Source organism: Eubalaena glacialis, chromosome 9, assembly GCF_028564815.1.
Source record: "Eubalaena glacialis isolate mEubGla1 chromosome 9, mEubGla1.1.hap2.+ XY, whole genome shotgun sequence".
Lineage (NCBI taxonomy): Eukaryota > Metazoa > Chordata > Mammalia > Artiodactyla > Balaenidae > Eubalaena > Eubalaena glacialis.
Window position 1 is genome coordinate 114,067,025 of NC_083724.1, and position 27,327 is coordinate 114,094,351.

Sequence of the window (27,327 nt, forward strand, 5' to 3'; positions counted from 1 at the left end):
AACCTTTTGCCTTCTTCACAGCTAGGCGTTCACTGAGCCAGTTACGGCACTTGGCACTTAGTAGGAGCTCATTAAATTTTGACTTAACCTTAGCTGTAAAATGAAGATGAATAGAGCTGCTAATTCACAGGCTATTTTGCCAGGGTTAAATAAGTTAATGGGCATAAAATGTTTAGAATATAGTGAGTAAATTGTGATATTCCCCGGAGGCAATATGCCTCTCTGCGTAAGATCTGCCATCTATTATTACCTGTGAGACTGGGCAAACCTCTGAACCTCAGATATCTTCCAGATGTAAAGTGGGAATGATCTGACTCAAGGAAAGTTCCCACAGCACTTAATTTTGACCTGACTATTTCTGTTAACTTCATCTGACCGACTTCATTCTATGAAGTTAAGCGCATCACTTAACTAAATTTATTTAGAGCTAAGAAAGTGCCAGAGACTGTACCAGGAGCTGGTACACAAACATAACAACAGTAGCTAATAATCAGTGAGTGCTTTAGGAATCTTTGGACTTTGCAAAGGAAGAACCTAGCTCTGTCCTATAAATAGTCATTGTTTTCAGGCCCTCAGTTTTATTCTCTGTAAAATGGGAATGATGATTCATATCTCATAGACTGTGGTGAAGAGTAAATGAAATAAAACACATCAGACGTGCAAGAATGCCTGGCGCATAGATGTTACTGTCATGAATTTTTAATTTAACTTGAAAAATGAAAAAATGAGCTGGAAACCTAACGTATTACTAGTAAAAAAAAAAAAAAAGGTAAACTCACAGTAAAGCTTCAAATGTGAAAAATAACTGCCTCGAAATCTTAGGCTACTTTACAAAAACATCTTACACTAAGTGACCTTAGAATGTGCCTGGAGTTCCAGAGGGCGCCTTTATTCTGCCAAAAACTACAATTCCCAGAATGCATCTTAGATAGGGCCTCCGGAATGGAGCCCGGCGCGCCTCAAGGGATTGTGGAAGACTTGGTTTTGGTGAGAAGAGAGCTTTTAGCCTTGCAAGGGCGGGAGAATCTTGGAGACCGCCTTTCGGGTGGGCGGGGCAAACGCTAGTGCACAACCAATCACCGAGCCAGCCCCTGGACGCGCTGGGAAGCGGCCAATCGGAACTCACCTACTTCCGCCTGGACTGGCGCGCGAGAATTTGAATACAGTGGGGACCCCTGGCTCTGCTGAGGAGAGGTCGCCTGTCCGAGGAGCAGGTAAGTCCTGCGGAGGGTCGAGGCGTGGGGTGGAAGAGCCAGGAGACCGGGAGGTTCTGTGGAACGTGGAGGTGAATGTCAAGGAAAAAGAGCTTGTGCTCGGTGCTTGGCGCGTTCGCGGCTGGAGACCGAAGCCAGCGAGCGGGTGTCCGCACTTCAGGTCACCGGGTTTCCATCTTTCTGACGCCGAGTTTTCTCGTGTTTTTGCCCTGACAGCGTTTGGGGACAGAGGCGCTTTTCTCTCCTACCTTTCCTCATTCAGCACCGGAAGGGTCTTCCCTTAAGCCGCAGCTCGACACGAATTCCCAGACACCCAGGTCTTTCTGTTTGTTTGAAGTCACGCTTGTGTAATTTTTTTTTTTTTAAATATACTTGATCCGAAGGAAGGGGAAGGGAAAACGCTTATTGAGCAACATACCATCTGCCCGAGAGTTAACATGTGTGATTGTGTTTACCCGCAGCCTTAGGAGGTCAGAGTATTTTGTAAATAAGGAAACCAGCGTCTCCTCGACTAGAAAAATGAAAGGATTATGCTTCCCCGTTTTCTTGCTCGCTTCTGATGAAAAAGCTAGAGACGGTCTCTGCCTTCTTTGAACATGCAGGCTGTTGAGAAAGACAGTCAAACCAACAAGAAAATGTGCTAAATGGATACCAAGGAGGTGCAGGATGGAATGGAAGCCTAGGGCAAGAGCATCTAACAGCGGGAGGGGTAGGGGTGAGGGCAATGGCAAGGACAGCTGCCCAGAATATAAAGTGATTAAACTTGGTATGGATTCATCAGGCTAATTGAGGGGAAAGTGTGTCCTGAAATGGGGTAAAATCCTTCCTCCTTGGTAGGATCATTTTCCGGCTTGAAACATATACTATTCCTGCTTAATTAGTTAATTAAATTGTACTGTCCCTGCTGAATTAGTTGCTACTGTGATGTAGTGTTTTTCCTTTTTTTTTTTTTTTACCTTCATGGTTTAAACCTTTATTAAAGTGATTTGCTTTTTAAACCCATCCCCCCCTTTTTTGGATCTTTATGGACCGTCACCCATCTGAGAACTCTTTCAGACTTATAAAGTATAATTTTGATTTAGTGATTTTTATACACATTGGATTAATTTGGTTATTATATTGTTCTGTTGCTTTTAGGAGTTCAGTTAAGAAGATGTCAACTTTAACTCCAAGGAAAAGGAAGCAGCATTCTTTGAACTGTGATAAGTGAGTCTCAGCCTATGAGTAGAAACTGTTAAAAAAAGAAAACTCCACCACCTTGCACTTTTTATCTCCTCTCTTCTGTCTCTAAATATTTCCATTCTTCCATTCACCTACTCCTTGAGGCTACAGTAATACTTTATATTCTAATTCTAGTCTGGAAATACTGTAAGCTTTCATAATTAATTCTTTAAGGCCTTTGGAGGGAATCAGAGAAAGGGCTGTTTTCTATGGCTTGGAAATGTGGGTCAAATCTTTTATTACCTTGCTCCTTTCTGCTCTCTTATGTAATATTTAACATACTGTTTTGCATATAGTAGATACTCATCCGTAAGCAATCCTATAAAGCTCTATACTCTATGTATGTCGTACCAGAGATATATATTATAGAACAGCCCTAAGTGGTCAGTTTATTACATAAAATTAATCATTTTAGGGAAATTATAGCAGGTATATGGCCAAAACTTAGAAATAGGTTTTAAAACACACGCACACACACATATACATATACATGCATCTCAAAGCTTCTTTGTAAACAGTGTTTGTTTTCACAAATATTGGAATCTTAGTTTTGAAAAATGTTCAAATGCTTTGTTTGGTAAAGACAGAATTTGGGAATTCTGCTGTTAAACTACTAATGTATATGGATGGATGTTTGGTGGAGAAGATGCATTTTTAATATGCCTTACAGGTAGAGTTGTTTATTGCTTAGCAGTAAATTGACATAGAAATGGAAGCAAAATAACAATATTTATCAATGGACTGTGTTTCTTTTCATAGCCTATTATCAGAAATTCCATCAAAGAAATTAATTTCGGACTTTACTGAAAATATATTTCCATCACCTAATAAAAAGCACATTTGCCAAAGCAGTGATAAAAATGAAGAAAAGATTCATTGCTCTCAACAAGGCCATTTCATTTCAAGTCCACTCAAAACGACTAAAAATAGATTGCCATCTGCAAATCAAGGTTCACCATTTAAATCTGCTGTGTCTACCATATCCTTTTACAACAAAGATAAGTGGTACCTCAATCCACTGGAGAGAAAGCTGATAAAAGAGAGTAGATCCATTTGTCTAAAAACTAATAATGAAGATAGATCATATCCCAGTGTGACAGAAAAAATGCAGGGAAAACCAGCCTGCTCCAAGAAGATGAACAAAAAACCACAGAAGAGTTTAACTGCTAAGTGTCAACCAGGATATAAGTGCATCAAGCCTGTGTCAAAGAATTCTAAAAATTCCAAGCAAAATCGAGTGGCCTATAAGCCAATTGTGGAGAAAGAGAATAATTGTTACTCAGCTGAAAATAATCTGAATGCTCCTCGCGTTCTAAGCCAAAAGGTCAAACCACAAGTTACCCTCCAGGGAGGAGCGGCTTTTTTTGTTAGTAGGAAAAAACCCTCTCTAAGAAAATTGCCCCTGGAAGATAAGCCATTACTGGGACTCACCCAAAAGAATAAATCAGAAGTTATTGAAGAGTCTGATGTGGAAACTGTCAATGAAAGAAGTTTTGAGACAAGGCAAGTGCCAAAGTGTTTGTTAGTAGAAAAAGAACTGAACACTGAGCTGCTGAGTGAAAGAAGTAAAAATGAAGAGAAATTAATAAAGGTAAATGTAAATATATCACTTTTAAAACTGAGCTGGCTATATAACAGAGCTTCAGTATACATTGTATATATGTAACTTTGAACAAAATTTGTTTTTTTTTTTTATAAATTTATTTTATTTTTGGCTGCGTTGGGCCTTCCTTGCTGCACGCGGCCTTTCTCTAGTTGTGGTGAGCGGGGCTACTCTTCGTTGCGGTGCGCGGGCTTCTCATTGCGGTGGCTTCTCTTGTGGAGCACGGGCTCTAGGTGCGTGGGCTTCAGTAGTTGTGGCTCGCGGGTTCTAGAGCACAGTAGTTGTGCACGGGCTTAGTTGCTCCGTGGCATGTGGGGTCTTCCCGGACCAGGGCTCGAACCTGTGTCCCCTGCATTGGCAGGCAGATTCTTAACCACTGTGCCACCAGGGAAGCCCAAAATTTTGTTTTCTTTACAGTCTGTAGGACTGCTTTTATGAAGCCAAATAGTATCATCACTATAAAGAATTTAGAGACAGGGTAGAAAGATGGGCTTTTCCTCCCTTTTTTGGCTTACGGAAGCCTACCAACATTTTCTTGGCATTAAGGTTTACATCTCATTAAGTTCCCTCATGACTGTGGTCCAGAGAAACTTAACTTTTACTTGGTAGTCAGTGTTTTTAGAAAGTAGAAATAACAAAATTCAGGTAGTAGATTTCCAGAGAATGAGCATATTTTTGTTTGTTTCAGCTCATTATTTAAAGTGCTAGCTTATTCTAGAAAATTTAGAGAATACAGAGAATATAAAAAATATGTATTGCCCTCACGCAGAAATGAAGACCCGACACAGCCAAAAATAAATAAATTAATTAATTAAAAAAAAATATGTATCTTCTGTAATCCCACTACTTGGAGATGATCACTGTGAATGTATAGTTGGGTTTTTGTTTATTTTACATAGTATGTTTTCATGGGTGCCATTCTATGCTTTTTTGATTGTGCTCCTATTTGTCACAGCTGGCCTAGACTAGTGCTGTCTGATAGAATACCAATACACGTAATTTAAAATCTTCTAGTGGCCACATTAAGATAGTTTCTAAAAAGTTTAACCCAATATATTTTAAATGTTACTATTTCTATGTCATCAATATAAAAAGTTATTAATGAGATATTTTACATTCTTTTTTTTTGTACCAAGTCCTTGAAATCCATGTTTATTTCCACTTGCAGCATGTATCAATTGGGACTAGCCATGTAGCAAGTTCTCATTAGCTGCTTGTGGCTGGTGGCTACCATAATAGACAGTGCAGGTCTATACCTTCTATTGTTGACCTCTTGTCAGTAGGGAGAGAAAGGTGGTTTTTTTCCATGTAGCCAAGTGCAGAAAGTAGTTGAGGCAACAGGCCTTAAGAAGGGCTCCCAGTTTGGCGACTTCCATGTCTGTGGTGACTTGTTTATGTTCATCACAACCCTTGCAGCTGTAGGCTTTCACATACACTCTGAGGCTCATATACTGCTGAGCAATTCAGACTCTCTCTGCAGTCATTTCCCTCCTCACCTCCTCTTATTGTTCTCATTGCCTCCTCCCAAATTCAACCCCAGTTCCTACCTCTTGTAGTCACCTACATGTCAGATCTCAATGGCAAAGATTATAATTGGTGGCCAGTGGACCAAGTCCAGCCCATGGATGTTTGCTTGGCCTACATAATGTTTAGAGCCAGCATTTTTTTTTAAATGTAAGGTAACAGATTTCTGGTGTTTCATGAAAAATCGAACTCTGGCAAAGCTAAGCCCACATTCCTGCATGGCAGTAATCTCCCAGAACAGAGTATCAGGCTACCATTTGACAGGTATGGGCTCTTCATTTCCTTCCACTAAATCAACGTATGGATACATATCTAGATCAGTCCAGTTTTGCTGCTAATTTCATTTACCTGCTGCCCTTGTAAGCATTTCTATCAAGTATTGCCAAGTATATTGTTAAATGGAGCATGTTCTTGCTTGCCTAAGCCATAACAGCAATTCTACTAATTCTTCATCTTATTTCTGACCCCCCCCAAAAAAAAAAACACCCCTATATCTTGATAGGGGTTTTGGGTTTGGGTTACATGATATATAAGTTTATGAAAAATTCATCAAACTCTACTTTATATCTGTGCATGTCACTGTATATAAATATAACTCAGTTTTTAAAAATCTAGGGCACAACTCAAGCTAAAATTAATTCTCAATCCAATGAAGCAAAGTGCGTGTAGGGGAGGGGTCCTGATTAGTATTCTCCATATCTATTTGATAATGAAGAGACAGTCTTGTTACAGTGACATGATGATTTCTCTGCAGTACTCTTCTGACTTTTTTTTCTGAGCTTCATTTTAAGGGGTTAGGTTTTGGGTTCTGCCTAGTTTTTAGTAGTTTGAGAAGCTGGGCTTTTGTGCATCTTAAATTTGTGGAACTGGGCTCTGTTCTCTACCTAAGGTTTTGTTAAATACCCACTACTAGTAGTCATCTCTGCTAGATGAGGGTGAATCCTATTTTCATTAGAGGGTGCATAACCTTTCCCCAACTCCTTATGGACCCCTGAGAAGTGGCACACTGATGGGTTGTCTCACCTCTTCTGAGATGTTATGATGTTGAATGAGTTCCTCTTTAATCAAAAGTTTTTTCCTTTTCCCCCAAGCTGTATATTCTGAGTCTCACCAAACAAGTAGTCTTAGTCCCTGCTACTGCCCAAAAAGTGGGAGTTTAGAAGCCTCTCCAACTACTCCAGAATGTTCTTTTTCTTTCCTTGGCTCCCTGATTTTAAAGCTTGTGACAAAAGGTTGTTCCTTTTCAGTTTGGCAGCTGCTGGGGAAATTTTTGCTGTTTTCACTAATTTTTTTGTTGTTGTTCAATTCATTTTTGTAGAAGGGATGTTCTATAATCTTCATTCTGTCATCTTTGTCAGGAAATAATACATTTTTGACAGGATGACAAATTATAGACTTAAATATGCACACTCTGTCTTTTAAAATATTACATTTAGTAGATATAAAGGGAATTTTCCTTAAAATAGACTGAAAATTGAGAATTTAAGGTCATTATGAAATATAATTCATAATAAACTACATACTCTGTTTTAGAAGCAGATCTATTGGGATTCATTCACTAAATAGAAAATGATTAAGAATTATAGGTTTCCTTAATTTTACTTATTCATTATTTTCAGGATGCATCAGATAGAGTCATTTCTTCAAGGGAATGTAAAACCGATGAAAATAAGAGTTTTTCTTCAGAGGAGACTTTCAGTGAGAACAAGGCTGGTAAGTAAGAGAAAAGTTTTTTTCTCAAAATGAGTTTATTTGCTTGTAATAATGCTTCATTACATGTGTCAATATGAAATTATATACAATAATATGTTGGGTTTTTTAAATATTCAGTATCTGTGACCTGTATCTTTGTGTTTATCTTGGTAACACTGTTTTCTATGATAAGCAGTGCAGTGCATTTTATGGAGGAGACAAAGAGACCTTAGGCTGGAACTTAAGACAAAATACTGATGATTAATTGGTCTGTGAGATGTGGCCAAGTTACTTAAGCTCCCTAGGGCCAGGTGTTCTTATCATACATACCCTACCTACCTTTTACCCCAAATAATACGAGGGAGTGAAAACAATTTGTTATATATCTATGATCAAAGCCCAGTTGTAAGCAGAATTTAAAAGGCCATTAAAGGGCACTGAATTGGGCATCAGGAACCTTGGGGTTTTGTCTAGGTCTGCCACTAATTAACTGTGTGATCTAGGGAAGAGATCTCTAAAGTAAGGGGTTAGTCTTAATTTTTAAATTTCTCTTAGTCCTGAAATCCTATTATTAACTTATGGTGTCACTGTTCACTTAAACAGTATTTACTAAACTATGAATATATAAAGAGGTTGATTAACATTCTACTTACCAGCCAGATTCTTTGTAACTTTAACTTGTTCATTATATCTTTAAATTTGGAAATAAATTAAAATTCTAGAAGTAGATATGTAGACTATAGTGAGAAGCTGTAGCTCACAGGAAGAAAACAAAGATAAAACTAAAAGCAAAATAGCCCTTAAGAGGATCTAATGACATAAGGATATACAGAATGATGATTCATAATGGTTATCCTGAGATATACTGTTAATAACTAGTACTTATTAGCTGCTGAATATGTACCAGGCAGTGCTAAATGTTTAGTATGCTTTGTGTTTTCCATGGGTTGTGCTATCCCTGATATGACAGAACAGGTAGCAGAAAAATAATAACGGCTTTTCATTTACAATAGTTATAAAATTTTCTTTAAAAATAAATTTATTTTAGTACACTGTCTAAGTCCATTTAAGGAAAAATATTTAATAAATAAAATATAATACAGATGGTACAAGGGACTTCCCTGGCAGTCCAGTGGTTAAGACTCCGTGCTTCCACTGCAGGGGGCACAGGTTCGATCTCTGGTTGGGGAACTAAGATTCTGCATGCCACTCTGCATGACCAAACAAACAAACAAACAAAAGAACAGGTGGTACAAGCATATGGCAAAATTCATAAAGGTAGTAAACAAATGATAAAGCCATATTACTAATTTATCATTTAATTCTTACAACAACCCTAGGAAATAAGTTTGTATGCCCATTTTACAGATGAGGAAACAGACTTAAGGTTAAGTAACTTACCCATAGCAGGTCAGATTCTCAACTGTCTTGGCCTTGTTTCTAGAGAATGAGCTCTAATTATTTTTCAGTGCAAAGTTAAAAGTTTGCTTTTTTACTAAATAGCATACTTTCAATGTACTATTTTTCTCTAATCAACTACTATTTAACTTTTTTCTTTCTTTTACTTTTTTTTTTTTTTTTTTTTTTTGGCCATGCCATGTGGCTTGTGGGATCTCAGTTCCTGGACCAGGGGTTACACCTGGGCAGTGAAAGCTCCGAGTCCTAACCACCAGGGAACTCACACCTTTTTTCTTTTTTTTAATAAGCTTTTTATTTTGTAGTAATTTTAGATTTACAGAAAAGTTGTAAAGATAATACAGAGAGTTCCTGTATTACCCTCTTTCCCCCTTTGTTAGCATCTTAAATTACTGTGGTACCTTTGTCAAAACTAAGAAACTTAGATCATTGGTATGTTCCTATTAACTAAGCTCTAGACTGTATTTGGATTTGATCAATTTTCCATTAATGTCCCCTTTCTGTTCTAGGATCCACCCTGGGGATCATATTGCATTTAGCTGTCATGTCTCCCTAGTCTCCTCTGGTCTGTGATATTTTCTCAGTCTTTTCTTTGTTTCCATGTTTTTCATGACCTTGACATTCTTAAGGAGTCCTGGCCAGATATCTTATCTGGATGTTCCTGAACCTGGGTTTGTCTGATGTTTTCCTCATCATTAGACTGGGGTTATGGGTTTGGGGGAAGAATGCCACTGAGGTGAACTGCCCTTCTCACCACATCGTATTGGGTGCTGATGTCCACATGACATTACAGATGATGTTAACCTCTGTCACTTGGTGAAGGTCAGGTTTGCTCTATTTCTCCACTGTAAAAGTTACCCTTTTTCCTTTCCCAAACTCTGTTCTTTGGAAGTAAGTCACTAAGTCTGGCCTGCCCTTTCAGGGAGGGGTGGGGATTAAGTTTCATCTCCTAGAGAGGAAGATTTTTCATATATTATTTGGATTCCTTCTTTTTTTTTTTAAACAATGTTCCCTTATTTTATTTTTTAAAATAATCCTTTATTTTTTATTTTTTTCTAGATTTAGTTTTATTTATTTATTTATTTATTTATTTATGGCTGCATTGGGTCTTCGTTGCTGTGCGTGGGCTTTCTCTAGCTGCGGCAGGCGGGGGATGCTCTTCATTGCGGTGCACGGGCTCCTCATTGCGGCGGCTTCTCTTGTTGCAGAGCATGGGCTCTAGGTGCGTGGGCTTCAGTAGTTGTGGCACGCAGGCTCAGTAGTTGTGGCTCGCGGGCTCTAGCGTGCAGGCTCAGTAGTTGTGGTGCACAGGCTTAGTTGCTCTGCAGCATGTGGGATCTTCCTGGACCAGGGCTCGAACCCGTGTCCCCCTGCATTGTCAGGCGGAGTCTTAAGCACTGCACCACCAGGGAAGCCCAATTTGGATTCCTTCTGTAGGGAAGAGCTGTCTTTATTTTATTTTTTTGGCTGCGTCGGCTCTTAGTTATGGCACGCGGGATCTTCATCGCGGCATGTAGAATCTTTTGTTGCAGTGCACGGGCTCTTTGTTGTGGCGTGCGGGCTTCTCTCTAGTTGTGGTGTGTGGGTTTTGTCTCTCTAGTTGTGGCGCACAGGCTCCAGAGTGTGTGGGCTCTGTGGTTTCTGGCATGCGGGCTCTCTAGTTGAGGCGCACAGGCTCAGTAGTTGTGGCGTGCAGGCTTAGTTGCCCCGCGGCATGTGGGATCTTAGCTCCTCGACCAGGGATTGAACCCTTATCCCCTGCATTGGAAGATGGATTCTTTACCATTGGACCACCAGGGGAGTCCCTATTTATTCAATCTTTAAATAAATAAATGGACTCCTGGATATTCATCAGTATGCACTCATGAATATTTTATATTTTGGGTTAAAATTTAATACTACATTATTTATATATTCTGTTGCTCATATTGTTCCAGCTTTGACCATTGGGAGATATTTTCAGGTCAGTTCTCTTTGACCTGTCCCCTTCTTTTGCTTTTTGAGCACTTCCTTCTTACTTTCTGTCACTACAAGATGCTCCCGGCTCATCCTTGCGTTTGCTTTGACGCAGTCCTAGACTCAGCCACTTCTCCAAGGAACCCTAGTTCCTTCTGTTGGGGAATATAATTTAGAAACCAAGTTCTGGACTTGGTGTGCTTGTTGCTACTGGAGTGTCGTGGCTCCTAGGCCCTCTCAGCAGACAGAGCTAGAAAATATCAATATATGTATGTATCCTAATCCATGTATATGCACACATCTATAATTGTTTGTGTATCTCTCCATCTGTACATATGCTAAAGAAACATAAGTTCAAACTTGATGTCTCCGACTAATCCAGTCCCACAGGGTTTATCCCTCCCTTCCTTTTTTGCTTATCTGTAACTTCTCTCAGATAGTGAGAACCTGGCTCCTCCCAGCCACTGTGCGCCTACGTAATTAAGTACAGTCCCAATATACCTGCAACACAGTTTCAGAATTAATTCATACTCCTGTGGGAAACACATTTACCAGCGTGTACCATTTAAGTACAGTCCTTTTGTCTTTAGCCTTCCAATTTCTAGTCAAAATGTTGTTTTGTAAAGTTACTTAGGTCATCTTTCCTTTCTTCCACTGTCTCCTTCAATGCAGTTCTCCATGCAGTTCTAATGCAGTTAGATTCATTTGTCACAGTCTGCATTCCATCTTGGGGTCCCTCAACATCATGGTTGTTTTTTTTTTTTTTAATACATACATTCAATTTTACTCTCTGTTATATATAGTTCTATGGATTTTGCAAGTGCATAGAGCCATGAATCAACCCCTCCAGTACCCTACAGAACAGGTCTCTCATCCTAAAATTTCCCTTGTGTGTATCCTTTGTAGTCACCTATTCTACCCTTCTTCATCCCCCTGGCAACCGTTAATCTGTTTTCTGTCCCCATGGTTTTACCTTTTCTGGTAAAAATGTCACACAAATGCAGTCGTGCAATAGGTAGACTTTTGGGTCTGACTTCTTTCACTTAGTAAAATGCGTTTAAGATTCATGTGTGTTGTTGCATGTATTAATAGTTCATTCCCTTTTTTCTGCTGAACTACGGAATTACCATACATAGTCTGTTTATCCATTCCTCCATTAAAGGACATCTTGGTTGCTTTCAGTTTTTAGCAATTATGAATAAAGCTGCTATAAACATTTGTGTACATGTTATTCTGTGGACATAAGATTTCATAACACTTGGGTTAACACCTACAAGCATGATTGCTGGGTTATGTGGCAAATCTATGTTAAACGTTATAAAAAAACTGCCAAAATGTTCCATAGCAACTGTGCCATTTTGCATTCCCACCTGCAATGAATGGGAGTTCCTGTTACTCCCCATTCCCTCCAGCATTTGTTATTGTCAGTTTTTTGGATGTTAGCCATTCTAATAGGTATGTAGTAATAGCTCATTGTGCTTTTAACCTGCATTTCCCTAATGACAAATGATGCAGAACATCTTTTCATGTGTTTATTTGCCATCTGTATGTCTTTGGAGAAGGGTCTGTTCAGATCTTTTGCCCATTTTTAATTGGACTTTTTATTATTATTGAGTTTTAAGAGTTCTTTTTATATTCTGGATACAAATCTTTGATCAGAAATATGATGGAAAGTATTTACTCCCTAGTCTGTGGCTTGTCTTTTTATTCTCTTAACAGTTTTTGCAGAGCAAAACACTTAAATTTGATAAAGTCTAACTCATTTAATTTTTCTTTCATGTATTGTGCTTTTGGTGTTGTGTGTAAAAAATTATTACCAAACCCAAGTTCATGTGGATTTTTCTTCTAGAAGTTTTATAGTTCTACATTTTGCATTTAGATCTGTGATCCGTTTTGAGTTAATTTTTATGTGAGTGTTGTCATTTTTTTTTTTTTTTTTAGAAATTACATTTCTCCTCTTTTATTCACTTCTTTTTTTATTATTAATTAATTAATTTTATTTTTGCCTGTGTTGGGTCTTCGTTTCTGTGCGAGGGCTTTCTCTAGTTGCGGCGAGCGGGGGCCACTCTTCATCGCGGTGCGCGGGCCTCTCACTATCGCGGACTCTCTTGTTGTGGAGCACAAGCTCCAGACGCGCAGGCTCAGCAATTGTGGCTCACGGGCCTAGTCGCTCCGCGGCATGTGGGATCTTCCCAGACCAGGGCTCGAACCCGTGTCCCCTGCATTGGCAGGCAGATTCTCAACCACTGCGCCACCAGGGAAGCCCCAGTGTTGTCATTTTTTTGCATGTGGATGTCAAATTGTTCCAGCACCATTTGATGACTGTCTTTTCTCCATTGAATTAACTTATGTCTCTTTGTCAAAAATCAGTTGACTGTATCTGCATGGGTGTTTCCGGGCTCTCTATTTTGTTCCATTGATCTATTTGTCTATCCCTTTGTCAATACCATACTGTCCTGATTACTGTTAAGTCTTGAAATCAAGTAATGTGAGTATTTTGGTCTTATTAACCTTTATACTCTTATGCTTTAAAGCTTTAAGTTTATTCTGTGATACAAATTATTGTCACCTTTTTGCCTACAAGTTTCTCCTGAGACCCTTGTCTATCCCATCTTCACCGTGTCTTCAGTCAACACAAAAAGGTAAGTGTCACACTTATTTTAATGTTCAAGGTTTAATTGTGAGTCCACTGGGTCTCTTTTTCTTTCTTACACTATTTAATTTGGAGAACATTGTTTTTCTTCCCCATTAAAGACATATTGAGAATAGGAGATGAAATCAGATCCTCTCATAGAAACTTCATAAAAACTTGAAGAGTTGAGAGAAGGAAAAGACCTTTGTGGACTTGAATAGTAATAATTGCTACGTTTTTATATAGTACCTGACCCATAATAAGTAGTTTATATCCATTATTTCACTTATCCCCACAACAACCTAGAAGGTTGATGCTATTATTACCATTTTCAGCTGAGAAAACTGTTTGTAATTCAGCCACAGTTGCACAGCTATTATAGTTGGCAGAGCCAGGACTAGAATCCATATTTTAACCAAAGCCCATTAGGCTGTATTGCCTCCCCTGTGTGACAACATATTGATAATAGTTCATGTTTAATGGGCGTTTACAACCTCATGGTGTAGATACCATCATTACCCCATCTTATAGATGAGGAGACTCTGGCCAGAGGAGTAAGTAACTTGCAGCAGCTTAATGCTGTTATAAATCCGAGCTGAAGCTACCACTATCCTGGTCAAAACTAAAACTGGAAGTGCGGGAGGCATGGGTACATGTGAGCATAAGTGGAAAAGCTCTGAAAAAGAAGTTTCTTATAGTCTGAACGTCTCATCTCGCTAAGCAGCTTTGGTTCTTTTCTCCCTATTTGATGATAAACAACTAAAGGTATTGAGCAAGGTACTTCCTAGGTAAGTTCTCCTACTCTTAGGGCATCTCACCCTAAATTGCCTTGGAGATTGGGTTGGTTGGGCAACTTTTCCCCTTCAAAGGCCATATTCCTAGTTTTTTTCACCCTTCCCTTTTCTCATCTGTCTTCTTTCATGACTGTTTATTGAGGATTGAAACCTACCACAATTAGCTAATAACAGCATATAAACTAATTTAACCTAGCATAAGGAGATATTAGGAGACTGTTGGTTGAATCATTTGAAATTTGCTCATTATGTAGGATCTAACAAATCAGATATCATCAATTTCTTGTGGTTTAATCTATGAGTTCTACTTTAGGTAGTTTACAGATTCTTTGGATTTGTAGTCTCACGTTTGGCAAACGTTTATAGAGTACCATGTGGTATTGAACTACACCGAGTTTTAGAGATGTAAAGGTAAATAACACATGGTCCTGCTATCAAGGAAGTTATGGTTAGAAGAGGACAGGCATTTAAACAAATACATATAATAAACTGTTAAAATTGCTAGGATAGAAGTAAAGAGATTGCGGTCACGCATGCAGAGATGGCAAGAGCTGTGGTACTTAGCAAACGTATAAGGGGTGGAGGGGGTCAGCGACCTAGACAAGTGTTTTTTATATTACAGGCATTAGTAGTTTATCAAATCAGTTTAAGGGCATCACATCTAGCATTTTTTTAAAATGGAATAATGCATCTCTCACGTAGTAAGTGTATTTAGTGAATCCTGTTTTTTTCAGTTATATATATGTATCTGTATTTGTCATGATGTGAAATATATTTCTCACCATAGGTTTGTCAAGTCAGTTTGAAAGCCATTTTCTAGTCAGATGCTAGCAAGACACCTTGGGTTAGCATAAAGCGTTAGACAGGGTTTTTTTCCAGTGTTTTTTCATTTGTCAGTATCAGTTTCTGTTTGAACCCCTTGCTTTGGGTACTTGGTTTTTTCCCTTGCCTCTACTCTCTAGAGATTTCTATTTCTTTGATCCTTGGAAAAAGGTCATTTCATTATAAGGCAAGGGTTACAAACTCAGTGCCTACAGAGCCAGCCAGGCTGGGCAGAGACTGGAGCCAACTGGAGAAGCATGCCCCACCTAAAAGAGCACGTGCTGTGTAGCTCCAACTAGTAGATTCTTCGATGAAACAGAGGTCTAATGATCTTACAGTGTTTTTGCAATATTGGAAATACACATTTTTAAGTGGAATCTCTAGATTTTAAAATATTGGTAGCTAATCCAAAGTTTTAAACTCTGTGCGAGTTGATCAAAACATTTGCTAGCTGGTTTTGGCCGAAGGGCTCCTGTTTGCAATCTCTATAAGTCAGTCCCAGCATTCTCTCCTAATGCGAAACGGTTGCCTCAACAACATCTATCCAGCCAATTTTTTTTTTTCTCTAAGAATTTGAGAATAGTAGGGTGCTGCTTTAGGCATGCGGACTAGCGAGTGTATTAGCCTCACTCACTGCCCCAGTAAAAAGTTGTTGGATCATAATGTGCTGGTGACTGACTTCCTGTGGGTCTGTGAGATTCAGTATTAGAGTCTACTTATCTGCTATGGTATTCCAGGAGTTTCTTTATGCCTAGATGGGTAAATATTGTCCTAAGGTTTGATAAAGCAAGAAAAGATTAAATTTTAAGGGTGACATCGACTTACAAAGAAATCCTGCATATATGCAGCTGATACTGTAGATGAAATCCCTTGGACGTGGAGTTAGAAGACAGGGATTTGAGTCTTTCTGCCATTCTTCATTAGTTAATTTACCTTGGGTAGTTTACCGATCCTGTCTGAGTGGGCCTCAGGTTTCTCATTGTTTCTAGCCCTATTACTTCATCAAGTTATGTCGATAGAAAGCCCTAAAAAGTGCAAAGTCCTCTGCAAATGTTATATACATTTCTTTTCATTATAATTTGTCAAATATTTTTAAATTATTAAATAATACTTTCTACTTCAAGATCTCTAGTTGAAGAACAGTCTTCTGTGGGATCCGTCACATCTACTAACTTCTTGAAACAAATCAATATACAGAAAAATACTAATACCAGAGATGCAAATAAAGAAACAAAGGACCAGCTCGTCATTGTGAGTAAATTTAAAACAAAGCTCCTCCTGTACATGGCTCTCACATATAGAACCTGAAGTCTGACGTGTTGTCTAAGCATAGTTACTGGGGGTTATAGATATTCTGAGTTTGTAAATGCTACCTTTGCTGTAGTGGCAGCATTTAAAGCTAGTCAAGTACATTTTTGAACTGATGGTGTTGGGCAGTCCTAGCAACTTAGTAGAATGCTGATGAATGAGTTGCCTCTGGATAAGGAAAATTATTGTTGATCTATAAAAGACTTAATGAGAATAGCAACATTGCATTAGACCTGGGTTTGGCAGACTATGGCTGTGGGCCAAATCTGGACCATGGCCTATGAGCTAAAAATGGCTTTTACATTTTTAAAGGGTTGGAAAAAAAGAATATGTGTGTCCTGCGAAGCCTAAAATGTTTACTTTCTGGCCCTTGGTAGAAAGTTTGCAAACACCTATATAGACAATTCAAAATTTGGTATTTTTCAGTAGCATTAAGCAATGCCTTATGAGATAGAATGGGAATTAATAAGCCTTGACATTGAATATCCCTGAATTCTCTATATTCATTAATTTATCTGTGCTTTTCCTGAACTTTTACTATGTATTATACTTATTTTTTATCAACTCTTGGGGAAAAGACTTCAGACTCCTAACCACTTAAGGAAAAAATACTCTATGATGAATGTATTAAGTCCTGAAATTTTTGCCCTGCCTCTTTGAAATGAGGCTTTTTTAGGCCTCTCGTATAAGAGCTTAATAAGGAAGTTTCATTGTTCATCTTAGCTGTAATATTTATGATTTAATCTTATTGCTTCCTAGAACTATGGGTCCAGCTAAAGAATCTTGATTTTTTTCCCACTGTCCAAAGAGGCAGTTTCACTTCTTTCATCACTATTGCATGTTTAGGGCTCTTCTCATTCCATTTTGTTTGTGCGGAGAGAGAAGAAGATAGAGTAACCAGACTTTCATTTAGTATTTCACCTGTGCCAGCATAAAAAAAAAATGAGGACAAATTTGAATGAATGGACAAATTTACATGAACTAAATGTAGAGCTAACTGTGATGTGTTTAGATAGGCTTTTTTTTTTCCCTTCCAATTGTAGGACGCTGGTCAGAAACATTTTGGAGCCACCATGTGTAAGTCTTGTGGCATGATCTACACTGCTTCCAGCCCCGAGGATGAACTGCAGCATGTTCAGCATCACCACAGATTTCTGGAGGGAATCAAATATGCAGTAAGTAAAAAAAATAGTCGTTTCCATTTGTTCTAAAAAGTGAAGCTGCTTTAAAAGATACATTTCTTTTGCCTAAATATGGAAAGATCCATGTGTCCAAAAATATTTCATCATCTGCAATTTTGTTGTCCTTAATATTTGAGACTGATGGTATTTAAAAGTTAAGTTTTAATAAAAGTGCCACTTCGAACCTCCTGTCCTAATATAAGAGAAGCTATTGTTCTAGGTTGAGTGAACACCCTGCATCCTTACCTCTAGCTTTCAGAGCTGAGCAGTCAAGATGCAAAACTCAAAGACTTGAGGAGTTTCTCCTTTCCTCACTTTAGTTTCTTCTTTATAGATAACCTTAGAAAAACGGCTTTTCTACGACTTCTCCAGGCTTTTTCTTTACTGAGAAGAGAGGTCCCACCTCTTCATCAAGCACCCTCCTACTCCAAATACATCCTATTGTTGGCCTTATCTTTATGACTACACCTGCTACTCAAATGCACTCCCTTTTTTCCCTATTTTTATTGCTGTAGTTCATGCCTTCATAATATTTTTAGCCTTGTTTATTAAAACTGCTTGGTGACTTCCCTGGCAGTCGAGCAGGTAAGACTCTGCGCTGCCAGGGCAGGGGGTGCAGGTTCGATCCCTGGTCAGGGAACTAAGAACCCACTTGCTGGTGCGACCCAAAAAAACCCCCTCTGCTTATCCCACCCCTCCCCCACCTTCACACCCCTGATAATTCATTGTTTTTTCTCTATATTCCTATGAAGGGCTCTTATTTGACTTCAACTTATTTTATAATAGATTGTTTACATGTCTCCTGATAGGGTGTCAGCCCCTGGAGGGCAGACACTTTCCTTTAGACATCTTTTATTTCCCTTACCACATTCCTGTAGTTGGGTTTTATCTTTGTTATATCATTCATTGTCCATCTTTTTGTTCTCTCCAGACCATATTATTTAATTTTTTTTCCTCTTCAGATTAAACTGTGACTTTTTTTTTCCTTTGGCAGGGCTGGAAAAAAGAACGTGTCGTAGCAGAATTTTGGGATGGGAAAATTGTGTTGGTCCTGTCACATGATCCGAGTTATGCTATCAGAAAGGTGTGGAACATTAGTTTTTCTTTTCTTTTTTTAATTGAAGTGTAGTTGATTTATAGTGTTACTTTCTCAATCTTTGTTTTCCTCCTACTCTCCCCATTTTCTACCAAGAAATCAACCTATGTTGAACTGTAAAATACCTTTGCTTATAGATAATCCGCTGTACTTTGGTACAGTTGTAAGGAGGACTTTCATAGTACGTCATACAAAATTAAACTTACAGTTACAAGACAAAGGAGTGTCAGGTGGAGATTAAAGAAAACAGATAAGGCTCTATAGCTTATCTTTTACCCGCATCTTCAATTTGTGAGAGAGAAACTAAACTTTTTAATATTGAGAAATTAATGGCTCCAGAGTCTAATTCTTATGTTGGTGTTGCCTTTGTTTCTTGGGCTGGATGTTTAGCCCCAGTGAACAATGAATAAAGCTGAAATAAAATCGTCCTTCTCCTTATCCCTCCCAAGGGTCTGAATTTCTGTCTGCTGAAAGCAATCTTTAAAATAGTTTCTTAAAACCCTGTTTCCAAAGTGGCAGAAAGATGCATCAATAGTGAAATAATTTGGGGATTGTGTAAATTTAGGAAGTAGAGATAGAAGAGGCAAAACTGATGGTAATCATACTTTTTGTGTATATAAATATGTATATTTTCTATTATACTTTTTAAAACAAATTCACATCTTTTGGTTTTTAACATCATTAGGTCGAAGATGTCCAAGAACTTGTCGATTATGAATTGGGCTTCCAGCAAGTTGTTCCCAGATGTCCAAACAAAACCAAAACTTTTCTCTTTATTTCTGATGAAAAGAAAGTAGTTGGGTGTTTAATTGCAGAGCCCATCAAACAGGTATTGTATATGTCTAATAAATTGCTGGTATAATTTGTGAGCAAAATAAAGTAGTTGGGAGAAGTCTCAAGCATTTAAGAATGCTACCATTAATGAATTTTTCCTTCTAAAATATCCTTGACCATATAGATAATTGAAGTCATTTTTTTCTTTTATATCTGGTATTTTGCCTTATATAAGCAGGATAAGTCAGTCTTAAGTTTATGTTGTCTTTTATATACCTGGACTATAAAGTATAGTATTTTAAATAAGCTCAGTTATTGAACATGTGGCCTAGTGCAGGTTAATATATTTGCCAAAATAGTCCTTACTTGTGCCTTAATTAGAATCTACTTTGGATACTAATTAGCAGTGTTCTAGCAGAGGAGCAAACAATAGCCCATGGGCCAAGTGTGGCCCTCCACCTGTTTTTGTAAAGTTTTATTGACACACAACCATGCTCATTCATTTCCATATTAATCTGTGGTTGCTTTTGTGCTACAAAGGCAGGGTTGAGTCGGTGCAAAAGAGACCACGTGGCCCAAAGAGCCTAAAGTATTTACAATTTGAACCCATACAGAAAAAGGTTACCAACCCTTGTTCTACAATAGAGATACATAGTTTTTGCCTTTCAAGGAGCTTACAGGGTAATCTTTAGCTAGGAAGACTTATAGTTCAAATGTGTTCTTTAAACCTGACTTTATAATGTCCCACACTTACGTCTCTTTCCTTTTAAAAATACTTATCTGTCTCAGTACATCTTGAAATGATGCTCTTAGTCCTTTTTATTTTATTTTATTATTTGAATTTTATTTATTTTTTTTATACAGCAGGTTCTTATTAGTTATCTATTTTATACATATTAGTGTATATACGTCAATCCCAATCTCCCAATTCATCACACCACCAACCTCCCCCCACCCCCGCTTTCCCCCCTTGGTGTCCTTACGTTTGTTCTCTACATCTGTGTCTCTATTTCTGCCTTGCAAACCAGTTCATCTGTACCATTTTTCTAGATTTCACATATATGCGTTAATATATGATATTTTTCTCTTTCTGACTTACTGCACTCTGTATGACAGCCTCTAGGTCCATCCACGTCTCTACAAATGACCCAATTTCGTTCCCTTTTATGGCTGAGTAATATTCCATTGTATGTATGTACCACATCTTCTTTATCCATTCGTCTGTCGATGGGCATTTAGGTTGCTTCCATGACCTGGCTGTTGTAAATAGTGCTGCAATGAACATTGGGGTGCATGTGTCTTTTTGAATTATGGTTTTCTCTGGGTATATGCCCAGTAGTGGGATTGCTGGGTCATGTGGTAGTTCTGTTTTTAGTTTTTTAAGGAACGTCCATACTGTTCTCCATAGTGGCTGTATCAATTTACATTCCCACCAACAGTGCAAGAGGGTTCCCTTTTCTCCACACCCTTTCCAGCATTTGTTGTTTGTACATTTTCTGATGATGCCCATTCTAACTGGTATGAGGTGATACCTCATTGTAGTTTTGATTTGCATTTCTCTAATAATTAGTGGTGTTGAGCAGCTTTTCACGTGCCTCTTCGCCATCTGTATGTCTTCTTTGGAGAAATGTCTATTTAGGTCTTCTGCCCATTTTTTAATTGGGTTGTTTGTTTTTTTTAATATTGAGCTACATGAGCTGTTTATATATTTTGGAGATTACTGCTTTGTCTGTTGATTCGTTTGCAAATTTTTTCTCCCATTCTGAGGGTTGTCTTTTTGTCTTGTTTATAGTTTCCTTTGCTGTGCAAAAGCTTTTAAGTTTCATTAGGCCCCATTTGTTTATTTTTGTTTTTACTTCCATTACTCTAGGAGGTGGGTCAAAAAAGATCTTGCTGTGATTTATGTCAAAGAGTGTTCTTCCTATGTTTTTCTTTAAGAGTTTTATAGTGTCCAGTCTTACATTTAGGTCTTTAATCCATTTTGAGTTTATTTTTGTGTATGGTGTTAGGGAGTGTTCTAATTTCATCCTTTTACATGTAGCTGTCCAGTTTTCCCAGCACCACTTATTGAAGAGACTGTCTTTTCTCCATTGTATATCCTTGCCTCCTTTGTCAAAGATTAGTTGACCATAGGTGCGTGGGTTTATCTCTGGGCTTTCTATCCTGTTTCATTGATCTATATTTCTGTTTTTGTGCCAGTACCATATTGTCTTCATTACTGTAGCTTTGTATCTTACTCCTTTTTATACGTGCCTTCCCTTTTTTCCCCTCTTTTCTACCGTCTTTCTTATTTTCCTTTTTTCTGCTTTTCATCTCATATATATATGCACACACACACACACATACATACATATATAGTCTCGTGTGTTTATCAGACAGTAGAGAGAGAAAAGCAGTTGGTTTGTACTATGGGCTGTAAAAGTGATCAACTTGGCCTTTTCTTCCTTTGATCTTTTTCTTTTTATAAATAAATTTATTTATTTAATTATTTTTGGCTGTGTTGGGTCTTCGTTGCTGTGTGTGGGCTTTTCTCTGGTTGCGGCGAGCGGGGACTACTCTTCGTTGCTGTGCACAGGCTTCTCATTGTGTTGGCTTGTCTTGTTGCAGAGCACGGGCTCTAGACGCACAGGCTTCAGTAGTTGTGGCTCGCAGGCTCTAGAGCGCAGGCTCAGTAGTTGTGGCGCACGGGCGTAGTTGCCCCGCAGCATGTGGGATCTTCCCGGACCAGGGCTTGAACTCGTGTCCTCTGCATTGGCAGGCGGATTCTTAACCACTGCGCCACCAGGGAAGCCCACAGTCTACATTTACCGGGACGTAATTCCATCATAAGTTGAGGAAGATCTGTATAGCCAACTAACTCATACATATACTTTTCTATTCATTCTCATTTCAGAAGCAAAGTTTTCTCAATGGGAGTTAAAACTTAATATACACCTATCAGAACAGCTACAATAGAAAATAGTGACAATAGCAAATGCTGGTGTGGATGCAGGGAAACTAGATTTCTCATATATTGTTGGAGGGAATGTAAAATGTTACAGCCACTCTGGAAAAAGTTTGGCAGTTTCTTAAAAAACTAATCATACATTTACCTTATGACCCAGCAATCATACTCCTGGGCATTTATCCCAGAAATGAAAACTTATGTCTACACAAAAACCCACACCTGAATGTTTATAGCAGCTTTATTTGTAATAGCCAAAACCTGGAAACAACCAAAGTGTCCTTCAGTAGGTGAGTGATTAAACAAGCTGGTACATCCATACAATGGAATATTACTTAGCAATAAAAAGGAACAAACTGTTGATACATGCAACAACTTGGACAGGTATCAATGGCATTGTGCTGAGTGAAAAAGAGCCATTCTCCAGAAATAGAGACACAGACGTAGAGAACAAACGTATGGACACCAAGCGGGGAAAGTGGCGGGTGGGATGAATTGGGAGATTGGGCTTGACATATATACACTAATATGTATAAAATAGATAACTAATAAGAACCTGCTGTATAAAAAAATAAATAAAATTCAAAAAAAAAGCCATTCTTAAAGGGTCACATTCTGTATGAGTCCATTTGTATGATATCCTCAGAATAGCAGAATTTTAGAGATAGAGAACAGATTGTGGTTGCCAGGGTTTAGGGATGGTGGGGGACAGGGAAATGGGTGTGATTATAAGGAGGTAGCAAGAGGAAGAGCTTCGTGATGATGCAGTAGCTCTGTATTTTGATTGTGGTGATGGTTAAATCAGTATTCAGGTATGATGAATTGTCATGGAACTATACACACACATTGTACCCATGTTAATTTCTTGCTTTTGGTGTTGTACTATAGTTATGGAAGATGTAACTATTGGGGGAAATTAGGTGAAGGATACATGTCCTCTTTGTACTATTTGTCAACTTCCTCTGAATCTATAATTATTCAAAATAAGGAGTTTAAAGAAAAATTTAAATACCAAATTTCATAGTTTATATGCAAAAACCTTCTTTAGTGTTATTAGTATTTTAGAATATCAAATGTACATTTTAGGATGGAGAGAATGGGAGAAGTTTATGTACTTTATTAGAAGTAAGAGGCTTTTATAATTTTTTTAAATCAACACAAGAAAGTTTCACAATGGTGTAATACACTAGGATGTGGGAATATCTCAACACCACTAGTAATTTTTAAGCGTTGTGTGACTATAAATGGGCAAGAATTCAAGAAATAGCAAAGAATTTTAACATTTTTGTGAAGGTAGGATAAGATTAATTTTAGATACTTAAATTTTGTTTAAAGAATGGTTTTTAAAAAGAAATGTGAACTCAGCTGTATTGTTAGCTCTAGATGCTTCTGTGTATCATTGCAGGCCTTCCGTGTCCTGTCTGAACCAACTGGTCCAGAATCCCCAAGCTCTAAAGAATGTCATAGGGCTTGGCAATGTTCAGATGTACCAGAACCTGCAATCTGTGGGATAAGTAGAATCTGGGTCTTCAGACTGAAGAGAAGAAAGCGCATTGCAAGACGACTGGTAGATACTGTCAGGTAAGAAATAAAATAAAATGGATTAGACCCAGATTAGCTTTCCCAGAACCTTTCCTGGCTCATGAGCCAAAGGGAATGATGTTGGTAAGGCACTTCTATATAAGTACTACCAAAGTCAGGCTAAGGCAATGCTGGCACTGAAAAAAAAAAAAAAAGAACTAGATATACTCAGTTTCGGGCACAACATTCCAAGTCTGAAACATTCTAGCCCAGTGCTTTTCAAACTACCTGTGGTCAAAGACTGGATTTTGTTACAGACCAACACATTAATCAAATAAAGAGAAATTGCTAGGAAACAAACAAATGGAAAAATGGAAGCCCAAATTTTTATTAGATTCAACAGATGTAAAATTACATTTAAATAAATCTATAAAAACAAAATATAAGTTTAAAAAAAAGAATTTTAGGGACTTCCCTGGTGGTCCAGTGGTAAAGAATCTGCCTTCCAATGCAGGGGACGTGGGTTTGATCCCTGGTCAGGGAACTAAGATCCCACATGCCACGGGGCAGCTAAGCCTGTGTGCCACAACTATTGAGCTCATGTGCCTCAACTAGAGAGCCCGCGTGCTGCAAACTACAGAGCCCATGTGCTCTGGAGCCTGCGCACCACAACTAGAGAGAGAAAACCTGCACACTACAACTAGAGAGAGAAAACCCGAACGCCACAACTAGAGAGAGAAAACCCACGCACCTCAATGAAGAGCCCACATGCTGCAACTAAGACCCAATGGCAGCCTAAATAAATAAATAAATAAATATTTTTTTAAAAAAGAATTTTAGGGCTTCCCTGGTGGCGCAGTGGTTGAGAATCTGCCTGCCAATGCAGGGGACACGGGTTCGAGCCCTGCTCTGGGAGGATCCCACATGCCGCGGAGCAACTGGGCCCGTGAGCCACAACTACTGAGCCTGCGCGTCTGGAGCCTGTGCTCCGCAACAAGAGAGGCCGCGATAGTGAGAGGCCCGCGCATCGCGATGAAGAGTGGCCCCCGCTTGCCGCAACTAGAGAAAGCCCTCACACAGAAACGAAGACCCAACACAGCCAAAAATAAATAATAAATAAATAACAAATAAATTTAAAAAAAAAAAATAAAAATAAAAAAAAATAAAAAAGAATTTTAGAAATTGTACATGTTTATTGACCATGTGTGACTAGGTGATTAATAAAGACTTACTGTAACTCACAAGTGTAACTAAATGTAAAAGTAAATTAGCAAGACAGCCCGCAGAATGAGATAAAATATTTGCAAATCATTTATCTAATAAGAGTCTAGTATATCCAACATATATAAAAGAACCCTTACAACACACAAAAAGACAACCCAATTTAAAAACAGGCAGAGGATTTCAATGTATTCTATTTTCTTCCAAAGCAGAAATACAAATGGCTGATAAGCACGTGAAGCTATGCTCAACATCCTTAGCTATAAAGGAAATCACAAATCAAAACCATTATGAGATACCACTTCACAGCCACTTGGATGACTAAACGAAAACAAAGGGAAAATAACAAGTGTTGGTGAGGATGTGGAGGAAACTAATCCTTGTATGCTGCTGGTAGGAATGTAAAATGCTACAGCTGCTGTGGAATCTAGTCTGGCAGTTTGTCAAGAAATTAAACTGTTACCATATGACCCAGCAATTCTGCTCCTACAAGTATACTCAAGAGAAATGGAAGCATCTGTCCACGCAAAAACTTATACAGAAGGTTCATAGCAGCATTATTCATAATAGCCAAAAAAAATGTAAACAACCAAATTCATGATTAATGGATAAACACAATGTTGTATATCCATACGATACTACAATAGGATATTCAGCCACAAAAAGGAATGAAGTTCTGATACATGCTACAACATGGATGAACCTTGAAAATATTATGCTAACTAAAAAAAGCCACTCACAAAATACCCCATATTATTATATGATTCTGTTTATAGAAAACATCCAGAATAGGCAAATCCATAGATAGAAAGTAGACTAGCAGTTTCCAGGGACTGAGGGAAGGGTGAATGGAGAGTGACTGCTAATTGGCTACAGGGTTTCTTTGGGTGATGAAATGTTCTTGAATTTTGTGCAATTTTTGAATATACTAAAACCACTGAACTGTGTATTTCTAAATGGTGAGTCTTTGGTATATGAATTCTCCATTTTAAAACTACAGTATGCACACTCTGTACTAACACTGTATGTTGGTACTTAGTTAATAATGGGACAAATGAGTTTGCGTCTTTCTTGCTTGTTAATTACCTAATCTAGGTTAGATAGATGAGTTTCACAACACTTACTCTCTCAACCTCTATCTTTAAGATAACAGATTACAGACCAATGACTCCACTTTGACAAAACCAAGGACCACACTTTGAGTAGCACTATTCTAGCCTTTGGGTTCCATACACTTTTTAAGAAAGAACACCAAGACCACAGCAGGGCTGCAGGCCTAGGCCTCAATCCTAGTCCCCCACCATACCTTACAAAGGGGAGCAGTGAGAGAAGTTGGTGTCTGTAAAGATTTTATTTCATAGTTAATTGTGAAATGCCTCTGTTTTCTATATTTTATGTTGAGATACATAAATTTGGTATGGAGAATACCAGTATATAACCTGGTATGTATTTCTTAATAACAAGGATATTCTCTTATATAAGGACAGATCAGATATCAAATTTGGGGTATTTAATATCCCAATATAATGCTATACTATCTAATGTATAGTCGATATTTCAATTTTGTCATTTGTCTCAAATGCCCTTCATAGCATTTTTTTTTCTGTTCGGGATTACATATTGCATTTAGTCATAATATCTTTTTAGTCTTCATCTTCCTTAACCTGCAACAGTTTCTTAGCCTTTCTTTGTCTTTCATGACATTGAAGAATTTGAAGAGTACAGGCCAGTTATTTCATAGACTATCCCTCAGTTTTGTTGAATTCTTTCAGCTATTTCATTTTCTTTTAATCCTAGTTGAGCTGGATCAAGGAGAGTTGTAGTCAAAATGCAGATTAGTTTTTGTCTTCTTAAAGCTCTGAGTGTGTGATGTAGTTGAAAAGAATATAGTTATTGGTTAAAATAATTATTTTTTTGTTGTTATAACTATCTGTGGCTTTTAATTAGCAATAGTATCTCATATTCGTTGCTTACTATCACGGATCACCTAGAGTCAACCGGATGGTTTGTGTGGCTCCCTTTGCCTCTCAGCAGAACTTTTTCTGGGCCTTAGTTTTCTCATCTGTGAAATGATATCATTAGACTTCCACCTGTAAAATACAAGGCATTGAGTCATTTTACCACTTAATAAAATAATGTTGGTTTTAATCAAGAATACATAAAGAGATTGAAATTTTTTAATTGGATTGCTTTAAAATATTGATATAATTGTGCTTATGTTTAATCAAAATTTTAAGTTGTTTCCATTGTTAAATTATCTTTTTCTCTTTTTTAGGAATTGCTTCATGTTTGGCTGTTTTCTCAGCACGAATGAAATAGCATTTTCTGACCCAACACCAGATGGCAAGTTATTTGCAACCAAGTACTGCAACACCCCTAATTTCCTTGTATACAATTTTAATACTTAA

At 38.0% G+C, this 27,327-nt stretch overlaps 1 protein-coding gene across 1 annotated transcript; it reads left to right on the plus strand.

The window, feature by feature from the left end:
- The first annotated feature begins 1,019 nt into the window (after positions 1–1,019).
- Positions 1,020–27,327, plus strand: ESCO2 (establishment of sister chromatid cohesion N-acetyltransferase 2). The gene is made up of 11 exons (XM_061199442.1): positions 1,020–1,214; positions 2,352–2,420; positions 3,195–4,026; positions 7,182–7,275; positions 13,211–13,268; positions 15,999–16,125; positions 17,226–17,357; positions 18,358–18,447; positions 19,145–19,288; positions 23,583–23,758; positions 27,195–27,327. The coding sequence occupies exons 2-11, from the start codon at positions 2,368–2,370 to the stop codon at positions 27,325–27,327; spliced, it is 1,839 nt and encodes a 612-aa protein (XP_061055425.1). The 5' UTR covers positions 1,020–1,214; positions 2,352–2,367.